This window comes from Guillardia theta (genome assembly GCF_000315625.1).
Source record: "Guillardia theta CCMP2712 unplaced genomic scaffold GUITHscaffold_139, whole genome shotgun sequence".
Lineage (NCBI taxonomy): Eukaryota > Cryptophyceae > Pyrenomonadales > Geminigeraceae > Guillardia > Guillardia theta.
This window is the reverse complement of record NW_005434535.1, coordinates 143,024-152,796: the sequence shown is the minus strand read 5'-3', so window position 1 is coordinate 152,796 and position 9,773 is coordinate 143,024. Positions and strand designations below refer to the sequence as shown.

At 53.4% G+C, this 9,773-nt stretch overlaps 5 protein-coding genes across 5 annotated transcripts; 2 read left to right on the top strand and 3 right to left on the bottom strand.

Annotated features, from left to right (window-relative positions):
* Window positions 1-41: 41 nt before the first annotated feature.
* On the bottom strand, window positions 42-1,442 carry GUITHDRAFT_146988 (hypothetical protein; the record flags this gene model as incomplete). Its single annotated transcript, XM_005821705.1, has 6 exons — window positions 42-91; window positions 332-416; window positions 634-706; window positions 786-858; window positions 907-995; window positions 1,120-1,442. 6 exons carry the CDS (start codon window positions 1,440-1,442, stop codon window positions 42-44), a joined length of 693 nt encoding a protein of 230 aa, XP_005821762.1.
* Window positions 1,443-2,225: 783 nt separating this feature from the next.
* On the top strand, window positions 2,226-2,916 carry GUITHDRAFT_119092 (hypothetical protein; the record flags this gene model as incomplete). The annotated part of the gene is made up of 5 exons (XM_005821704.1): window positions 2,226-2,277; window positions 2,315-2,347; window positions 2,397-2,472; window positions 2,723-2,793; window positions 2,846-2,916. 5 exons carry the CDS (start codon window positions 2,226-2,228, stop codon window positions 2,914-2,916), a joined length of 303 nt encoding a protein of 100 aa, XP_005821761.1.
* Window positions 2,917-3,262: 346 nt separating this feature from the next.
* Window positions 3,263-5,154, bottom strand: GUITHDRAFT_119091 (hypothetical protein; the record flags this gene model as incomplete). The annotated part of the gene is made up of 11 exons (XM_005821703.1): window positions 3,263-3,367; window positions 3,416-3,516; window positions 3,576-3,640; window positions 3,835-3,856; window positions 3,905-4,047; window positions 4,100-4,273; window positions 4,324-4,422; window positions 4,485-4,521; window positions 4,670-4,757; window positions 4,807-4,878; window positions 5,077-5,154. 11 exons carry the CDS (start codon window positions 5,152-5,154, stop codon window positions 3,263-3,265), a joined length of 984 nt encoding a protein of 327 aa, XP_005821760.1.
* Window positions 5,155-5,970: 816 nt separating this feature from the next.
* GUITHDRAFT_119090 (hypothetical protein) lies at window positions 5,971-7,536 on the top strand (the record flags this gene model as incomplete). Its single annotated transcript, XM_005821702.1, has 1 exon — window positions 5,971-7,536. One exon carries the CDS (start codon window positions 5,971-5,973, stop codon window positions 7,534-7,536), a length of 1,566 nt encoding a protein of 521 aa, XP_005821759.1.
* Window positions 7,537-7,889: 353 nt separating this feature from the next.
* GUITHDRAFT_158785 (hypothetical protein) lies at window positions 7,890-9,712 on the bottom strand (the record flags this gene model as incomplete). Its single annotated transcript, XM_005821701.1, has 13 exons — window positions 7,890-8,018; window positions 8,073-8,163; window positions 8,219-8,262; window positions 8,306-8,383; window positions 8,444-8,528; window positions 8,617-8,684; window positions 8,736-8,889; window positions 8,946-9,098; window positions 9,151-9,226; window positions 9,284-9,344; window positions 9,392-9,479; window positions 9,527-9,668; window positions 9,691-9,712. The coding sequence occupies 13 exons, from the start codon at window positions 9,710-9,712 to the stop codon at window positions 7,890-7,892; spliced, it is 1,191 nt and encodes a 396-aa protein (XP_005821758.1).
* Between the last annotated feature and the right edge of the window lie 61 nt (window positions 9,713-9,773).

Here is a 9,773-nt window from a genome sequence, read left to right as displayed (position 1 = left end):
AGACGGTCTATCAAGCAGGTGCTCATACTTTACATTTTGCTTCAACCTCGGAGGAACCATGACCCTCCGACATCAGGAAAGAATCCAAGCGCTGTTCAATTGTCAGCCCCCATCCCCACTCCTCCTGCTCCTGCTCCTGCTCTCCCTCTCGGAAAGCTCCACTTCAACCTCTCCCTCCAAGTCCTCTTCCTGTTTCTGCTTCTCTCGTCCTTATCTCCTCCTGCTCTCCCTCTCCTCCCCTCCTTTCGTATCCTCCTTCCTAAAACTCATCTCCTTCCTTCCTGCCTCATCCTCTCTTCCTCCTCCTCCTCCTCCTCCTCCTCCTCCTCACCTGTCTCCGGCATTGCCCAGATAACATCTTCCCCGCACAAACGGTACTGATTGTGAATGGAGATGCCCACTCCTCCGCCCATGCACTGCAGACAGCCGGTAAGAGGACAAGGGAGAAAGAGGCCGAGGAGATCGGGTAGAAAGAGAGATAAGAAAGAGAGGAGGAGAATAGAAGAATCAGGAGAGGAGAAGGAAAGAGGTAGAGAACGCGGGGACGGAGGAATAATGTGAACAAGTGGAGAGCAGAAGGAAAAGTTTGATGATCATCATCAACTTTCGAAACTTTTCATTTGGGCAACTTACCCAGCCATCGACGTAGGCGACTGAGATCTTGGGTGCCATGTTTGCAATCAGGTAATTCAACTTGTACTCCTCTCTGCCCATCAGATCAGCAACTGAATTCTCCTCCCTCCTCCCCCCCCCCTCCTCCCTCCCTCCCCTCCTCCTCCTCCTACTTAAAGAACTTCATCTGCGGGGCCTTGTTCCCCATAGGCTGAATACCCTGCTGCGCTAGAGCTTTGACGTCTCCTGCTCGTGGGTCAGAACAAACGACGTTCTCCTCTCCTCCTCACTCACCTCCCGCACAGAAGGCTGTCTCGTTGCCTCCAGTGACCATGACGAGATCGATGGTCGGGCTGAGCTTCGTCTCGAGGTAGATTTTCTTCCTGTGATAGCAAGGGGGAGAGGGGCGAGCGGGAAGGTGAATGGAGAAAGGAGGAGGAGGGGAGGAGACAAAAGAAGACGGAACAAACAGTGAGGAACTGAAAACTTGCTATCAAGGTTCCTCACAGTTCGCGGATCATGCTCAAGTCCAGCGCATGGTTCGCCTTAGGTCTGTTCAAGAACGCGAAGTTGCTGCCTGGCTGGCTCAGCTTCTTGACCTTCTTCTCTCCACACTTCTGAGCGAACTTCTCGGACTCCTTGGTAGGTTCAGCGATCTCGTAGGGAGCCTCCACATACGCTCCTCCTCCTCTCTTCTTCTTTTCTGGGAGGATGATCATACACCTCCCCTGCTTGCTCCACAACGACGAACGGGCACGAGGCAGCGGGAAGGAGGGAGAGGAGCGGGGGAGGGGAGAGCACGGGGGCTGAGGGAGGGAGAGAGTCGCCATGGAGCGGAGGGTGATGCGAGAGGAGGCGCCTGACGCCGCCGCCATCGACCGGAGGAGGCGACGCTGCTGCTGCATCGTGTGCATGCGATCCAGACCGAGGCGAGGTAAGAATGAGGGGGATGATACGGTATAAAAGGAGGGGTACTTTGTGGTCTTTATAAGGGGGTACATCAAAGGGGAGGGGTGGGGCAAAAGAAAGCCAGTATGGCAGGGATGGAGGAGGAGGAGGAGGAGAGGGGAGGGAGGGAGAGAGGGAAGAGAGGTGGGAGATGAGATGATGGAAAGATTGGTATGGATGACACATAGATGGGAAGAAATGAGGAGTAGGAGGAGAGAAGGTAAGGTTGCGATGGGGTCAAAACAGATCAAATCGACGATTGTGAAATGTGTAGCTGAGCAGGTGAAGGGAGAGGCAGGAAGATGTGAGGAGTTATGTCGAGATGAGGGGATGGGGAGGGGAGGGGGATGGTGAGATGGAAGGGGAAGATGATGTACTTTCGACATGTCCGTGAGAAAGAGGATTGGAATGGAGTGACTGACTGGAGATGTTTTTTTCGTTCCCAATCGTTTTGACGATAGCTGCTCATACCCAAACATCAGGTTGAGAGTTGAGAGTAGCACACCATCTGCGACATCATTGGCAATGGAGTCTCAAGGACCCAGCAGACTCTATCAGGGACACTGCAGCGGTTGTTCCGTCCTCCTTATGTTCCCGTCAGGTAGCCGCCTTCTTCTACACGTCGGAGTTGGCTGACCGGGCATGACAGGATCCAGCGCAGTGGAATGCGCGAGGTGTGGAGCAGTGACATCGCAAGGAAGGTGCTCAGGGTGTGGGGTGACGCTGATGTATCCTCCTGGCTCTCCATCGGTAGAGTGCGCCATGTGCGGGGCAGTCACTCAGTTCGGTTCTGACCATGACCTGTCTCCTGCCTCCCTTGCTCATAATCTGTGTAGGATCCATGGCGAGCTCCTCTGGCGATGCAGGCTACATGGCTCACATTTCATGCGGAGGATGCAAGACGCAATTGATGTGAGATGATCGATGATGGAGATAACGTTGATGAATGATGATGATGGTGATGGTGATGGTTGTGATTTAGATGGTGGTGGTGGTGGTGGTGGTGGTGGTGGTGGTGGTGGTGATGATGATGATGATGATGATGATGATGGAGATGGTAATGATGATGATCACGATCATGATTAAGATGGAGATGTCGCAGATGATGATGATGATGATGATTGAGATGATGATGATTGAGATGCTGATGAAATATCTACAGGTATCCTCGCACAGCTGAATCTGTGAAATGCGCCCTTTGCAACCACATCACTCCAACAACAGTTCCTCTTGGTGAAGCTTGTCCGTACTTTGTCTCTGCATTGAATCTCACTTTCCCCGCTAGACTCAAGCCTCAACATGATAGTCATTCAGAACCCTGACAGTCGAAGTGGAGATGCATTTGTTGTCGGGTAAGTCATCAGAACAACGATAAGACATGCACACCCTCCTCCTCCCCCTCCCCCTCCTGCACCACCTCCTCCTCCACCACCACGTTCTCCTCCACCTCCTCCTCCTCCACCACTGCCTTTACCACCTCTTCCTCCTCCTCCTCCTCCACCGCCTCCTCCTCCTCCTCCTCCTCAACCACCACCACCTCCTCCTCCTCAACCACCACCACCTCCTCTTCCTCAACCACCACCACCACCACCACCACCTCAACCACCACCTCCTCTCTCGGGCTTTGATGAATTCAAACAGGTCTGTTGAGTATTGCAATCGCAGTTTCTTGTTTAGCTCTTCAATTTTGTCTGTGACAATTTCAAATGATTCTTTCACATTTGTCCAAACAGTGACCAGTCATCTGGAACTCACCTTGGTGGAACTTTGCAATGTATGGGACGTCCTCGAGCTTCTCCTTGTTGTACTACAATCACATGCATCAGTTTCATTCTTGCTCGACGTCTGAACAAACCGTCTCATAGAAAGAGTGCAGCCAGGTCCTCAAAGTGTCTACATCCATCTTCTTTTCGACAGCAACATCCTTTTCCCTCTTCCTCGCATGCTCGCAGATCGCTGATAAGAACAGTTATCTGTCAGCTCCGATGAAAACCTTCTTGTCTCTGCAGGCATACCTTTGACCCTCTTGTGGAATTGCGATGAAGACAAACGCAGCCCTGGGTCATCACGGAAGCTGTCTCTGTTGGAAGCATCAGAGGAGGAGCAGGGAAAGGTCGAGGACGAGAGGCAGGAGGGGAGAAGAGACAGAAAGAGGAGGAGCAGGAGCAGGAGCAGGAGCAGGAGCAGGAGGAGCTACCTCAACAACAAATTCAATTCTTCTTCCTCCTCTACAAACGATGGATCCAACTGGAGGGGAGGCAGCCGCCCCCTGACAGCGCGATGTGCTGAGCTAGGCCTGGTCCATGTGCTTAGGGGGAGCGAAACAAAGGTTCCCCTCCTTTACCTCTCCGATCGTTCACGTTCCTCTCGTTCCACGGGAACTTTCCTGACACGACCTCCCACGTTAAGCATCCCAGCGCCCAGACGTCGGACTTGGTGGTCACGGGCTTCCCCAGCAGCTTCACAGCAGCACCGTCAACCTCGCAGCTGTGCGAAAGGTGAGCGACTAACCTGCTCCGGGCTCATGTAGGACGGCGACCCCACAATGTACTCGTTCTCGTGAGAACCGTTCTTACATTCACGAGCAAACCCGAAGTCTGAAAGTTTGACTGTGCCGGAGAAGGACAGGAGGACGTTGGAGCTGCTTAGATCTTGATGCACGATGTGCTTCTTGTGGAGATGGCTAACAGCAGCTGATATCTCAGAGATGATTCTGCATGCGAGTTCAGACCAGCCGCCGCCATGAAGGAGGGCGAGGAGCACCTCAGCTTCTCTCTCATGTCATATCTGTGTCTCTTGCGATGCAGCCGGACCCACAGCGATTCATCGCAGAGTTCGAACATGAGTGCGTATGGGAAGAACCTGCAGGATGATGAAGGGAGTCATGGGTAAGGAGCAAGTTAGATGGGCGACAGTTATCTGACCTCCCATTGCTCTTCATGGGGAAATCCGAGAGGACACCTGTAAGAAGTAAGACAAGCATGGCATGAAGTGAATCTAGTTGGTATTGTTATCAAGAAATCAGGTTCAGATGAATCGAAAAGCAATCAATTTGAGATAGACAGGAATCAAGAAACCATGTTGAGACAAGCAAGAGGCATTCACTCACCCAGGAACTCTACGATGTTGGCATGCTTCACTTTGCTGAGGATCTTCACCTCGTCGTGCAGCATCTGCAACGTATGTCTCGACTTCTCCTGCTTGCACCTTCACCTCTCTGCTCTAAGAACCACTCCCCTCCCTCACATGCAGCAGAATCTGCTTGATCGCCACCGGCCTCCCCATGTAAAACCCCTTGATGATAACGCCGAACTCTCCCTGTCACCAGGTATGGTCAATCGTTGTTGGAAGTCTCAGCGATCCTCTGCTCTTGCTCTCCTTCCTAGTTCCAACCCACAGCTTCCTGACTCAAGATCGCCGAACAAGCATCCCCTTGACTACTATCGTATACAAATGTTCCTCTCCTATCACAACCTCCCTCCCTGCTCTTCACTCTCCGCCATGGCAGCCGCTCACCTGCGCCATCACTTCCCCGAAGGTCATGCTTCCCTTCACCCGCAGCTTCTTCATCTCCGCCTCCATCTCCGCCTCCATCTCCTGGCACGGGTATAGGGCCTCCTCTCAGTCTCGCTGCTGCCTCCTCTCCTGCCTTGCTGTCTTCTTGCTCTCACTATTTCAAATCCTGAGGCGAGCCTAGTAATATAGTAGAACCCGCGGGGCGATGTTGCTCGCCATGATCGGTCCGGGACTCCCGGAGTTCGGGGCCCGAGGAACTTGAACCCGAACTCCGGTGACGGCGACCACCACTGGGCCGTACGGTTCCGTTCTTTGAGTACTAAGAGTTCCGATGCCAGGCTGAGTCACCCAGACTTAGTAGGTCACGGTTGAACCGTTTAAGGCTCAGGCTTCGGAAGCCTCCGAACGGCAAACACGGTCGAAACTTTCAGGGACCCGGTGGGTCTGTGCGGCCTGGCAGGCTGCCGGGCGGGCCGGGCCCGGCGGGTCCGCCGGCCCTGAGTCACTGAGTGACGGTGACCGCACATGCTGATCCCACCTAGATTGCAGAACAAAATCCAGGATTTAACTTTGAGTAAAGATTTTTGCAGGATGATCCCCTGCAGGACATCACCCCCACCCCCTTCTGAATAGCATTCTGACTCAGTAATCGAGGGGTACTTTATCCTCTCTCTACCCCCACCCCATGTTGAAAATCGACGTTGTGGGATCTGTTGCCTCACCCTACCCCCACCTGATACGGTTCGATCTGTCCTTTAGAACAACCCCACCCCCCTATATCCCTTTCCTCACCCACCTTTTTCTGAGGTCTGCACCCCTACCCCTATGCGCTCCACGTCACCACCCTATGTCCCAAGTATCACCCCACCTAACTCTGCCTTTTATCTTCCCGCCATGGTGTTCGACGTCGTGATCATATGCGCGGCGACGGCGACGCAGGAGGAGCTATGGCAGACGCGCCTCTCCTCCTCCTCCTCCTCTGCCTTCCTTCCTCCCTCCTCCCTCTTTCCTCCTCCTTCCTCTGCCCCTGCCCCTAGCTCTTCCTCGCTCTTTGTCGCTGTGCACGAGGATTGGGCAAGCTCGGGAGCAGGCAACGGCTTGGGATCGCTGTATGCGTACAGCAAGGCACGCGACAAGGCGAAGACTCTCTTTGGTGTTGATCTTGACGACAAGCTTAAGTCAGGCTGGGCTGCAGCCATCTTCCACACAGCTGGGAAGGGCACCAGGCTGGCCCCTCTGCCAGGTAGCGAGAACAACAACAAGCCAGGAGTGAAGCTTCCTTCGCTGCTCCCAGGAGAGGATGGCTTCAAGGAGCTCACCATCCTCGAGGCTGTCATCCGTCAGACCAACGCTTACGCTCCTGTCAGGAAGGGAAGGTGTTCTGTCTTCTGGGGAGACCAGGTCTTCGTACCCTCGGCCGGCATCCTCCCAAGCGGATCTCACCATGCCGACATCCTGGCGTCGCTGGGCCCCATGCCCTCAGAGGAGGAATGGACTCAGAAGGGTCTGGACAAGTATGGACTGATCGCAGTCAACGCCAACGACGATGCTGCGCAGGTCGAGAAAGTCTCGTACAAGACCGCCAACGAGCTCCTCGCCAAGTTCGGAGAGATCAAGCAGGTGGGTCCCAGCCTTGGCTCCTTCAGCGTGAGCGCGAGCTTGCTGTTCGAGCTGATGAAGGAGTTTGAGCAAGAGCTCAAGGGAAAGCAAGCGAAGTTCGACTCGGACCCTCACTTCTGGATGCCCCTGACGCTGGAGGAAGATACTTACGTCTCCGTTATGATGGAGAAGGGCGAGACTGACGCGACAGCACGGGGCCACTACAAGAGGATGAAGAGCTTCAAGGAGCGTTTCATGCAGCAAAACAACTGCTCGGCCATCCTTGGATGCATCAACGTGGGCAATAACTGCTACTGGTGGGACTATGGGCAGCTGAAACTGTTCCAGAAGAATAGTCTGCTCGTGACCAAGGACTCTGAGGAGGCCAAGGCCTTGCGGGAGTTTCTTCAGATCCACAATCGCCTCCAGGAGAGCTCGGGAGCAGAGAGCTACGCTGACGCCTCCTCCGTCATCCTCGCATCGGACATCAAGAGCGGGAAGATCGAGTCGAGTGTGTGCTCGCGGGTGACCGCAGTCGACGTCAAGGTCAGCGACTCAATCCTGGTCAACGTCGTCGCCAAGAAGATCGTTGGCAAGAACTGCATCCTTTACAATGTCGTGGACGACTCGGAGGAAGGCATCGTCATGGAGGATGGCGAAGTGCGGGCCGACGTGTTCATCCCCGGCAAGGAAAAGATCGTCCTAAGGAGCAGGCTAGACGTCGATGGCGGGAAGGCCTGGAAGGTGAAGCTCGACCAGAACACGATGAGCTTCGAGTCTGTGTACGAGGCAAACTGCGACGTCGATGTAGTAGAGGCCCAGCGGGAGATGGCGCAGGCAAGAGCAAAGGTGGTTTTCTGAGTAGTAGGGCTGGCAGCACTTAATCTTCAGGCCGGTAGACCGGAAGCAAAGAAATCTAATTTGTAAACACACTGTCGCTTCTCGTTCTCCCATCCGTTCTGCTGTGAATCAGTGTGGTGCTTTCGTCTGATTGTATGTTGTTCCTTCCCATTGCTCGATGCCTGTCGAGTCCCTTTGAAGTGTTGAGACGGTGTGTCAGGGGGAGAGGAACAGACCCCACCGACACCTGCGAGAGTTACAAGAAGAATCGTAATGCAGTTTATCGGCCCATATCGATATCTAGGGTTCCATTTCGACTTTTGCCTGCGTGTAAATCTGTTCCTCCTGCTCGCAACGCTCAGTCCCTACAGTCATCAGCAATATTTTCCTACCATCTCCCATATGTGTAGGATGTTGTCCTCGGCAACGGAAGCAATCGTCCAGGCGTTGTTGGGATCCCAGCATAGGTCAGACACACGTCCTGTATGTCCTGCATGGATAAACTGTAGACAAAAATCCGCGATCATCGACAATGCAAATATGACGATCTTTCTCACCAGCAACTCGGCAGGGCCATCCTCTGCACACTCCTTGGTTTGAAACTGCCCAACTCTCGCCATGTCCCATACGCATATCCTCTTGTCTTGGCTGGACTCAACGTCATTCCCAAATATCTCTAACTTTCCTCTTATCCTTCCATCACCTTGCAGAAGCAAGGATTTCCGGTCTCTTAGGGGACCATTGCACCTGACCAACGTCAAACACTCCTAACAGAACTTGTTGGTTGTACCTGCATAACCGAATCCTGATGGTGTTGAAAGGAATACAGCACCTTAGAGAGATTTCGTATATCCCACACTCCGACAGTCTTCATCTCAAAGTCAGGAGAAAGACTTGATACAAGAGTCGAGAGCGCAGAGGAATCCACCTTATCCGCCGAGCCAGTCAAGAGAAGATGAGGTACAAGGGGGTTGAACGAGAGGCAGTTGACTTCATGCTCGTGCGCCTTGATTCTTTGTACAGGTTTGTCCATAACGGAGTCATCCCAGCTGCAGGACAAACTCATCAGCTTATGAAGTCGCACGGAGCATCCCAACACACATTTGCAGCATCTTGTCGTCTCCTACTGTTGCGAAGACTTTGGGCTCGAAGACGCTCCAGGCAACATCCTTGCAATCAACGCATCGGCTCCCACCCCCACCTTAGAAATCGAGAGTTACCTCAACGGCTCCGTGATGCGCTTTTGATCTCGACAGAGGCAAAACAGAATTCTTGTCTGTGCACTTTGCCGAGACGTCCCAAATACAAACATTACAATCGTTGGACCCACTCAGGAGCAAGCCCGGTCGCGAAGGATTCCATGACAACCCGTACCTGCCGTCGCAAGATGAATCAAGAATCGGCGTCCCTCCTGTCAGACATCAACTTACCCTTCACTGTCATGCCCTCCAAGCCGAAGATCTGCTTTCACTGTGCCGTCGTGACTGGGTTGTGAAGGATGCTTCGTGTAGTCGAACACCAAGACATCAGGTTTCGGTCCCTTGCACGCTATCAGACAGGGGTTCTGTGGCATATACCTTGCGCTGTCCGCAAGGGTCAGAATGCGCTAGCGCTATGAGCGCGCGGGGAATTTACCGATTTATCTCCCCATCATGATTTATCCTCTGTGAAACCTCTATCTTTGCCTGGTTCTGTCCATACCCTCCAGCCTCTGTCGCGGGCCAGCAGTCAGTTGGCATGTCGCACTATCAGCCACAACCCATGTTACCTCCCGTCTCTTCGTTGTACTTTCTTAACTCTGGGTCGTCTTCACCCATCGGGCAAGTGACCTGGGTCGACATTACAAGGCGCGTTGCAGCGCTGCGAAGAGCCTGACCTTCGCTATCATCAAGTAGTTGTTGTCGGATTCTGAGGTATGCGTCCCGAGGATTAATCTCCCTTCTTTCTGCTCCTTCGCTGTATTTCTGCGAACCATGGTGAATTCTTCATCGGACATGGCCTGATAGCATACACTATGGTGTCGGGGAGCCATTGAACAGTAAGACTTGGCCATTCCAGGGCGTGCGTAATCATCACATCGTACAGGAAGGGCACGTTCTTCTTCCATATCTTGTAGTTCTCGTTGGTAATCCTCTCCTCAAGCTCCTCGTCCACTGGAAAGAGGAAATCAGCGACCCGTTCCCAGAAGCTGGGCCATGCACTCGCTTCCTTTACTCCATCGCATCAGTGCTTCTATCTCTTCCGACCACCCCCCCCCC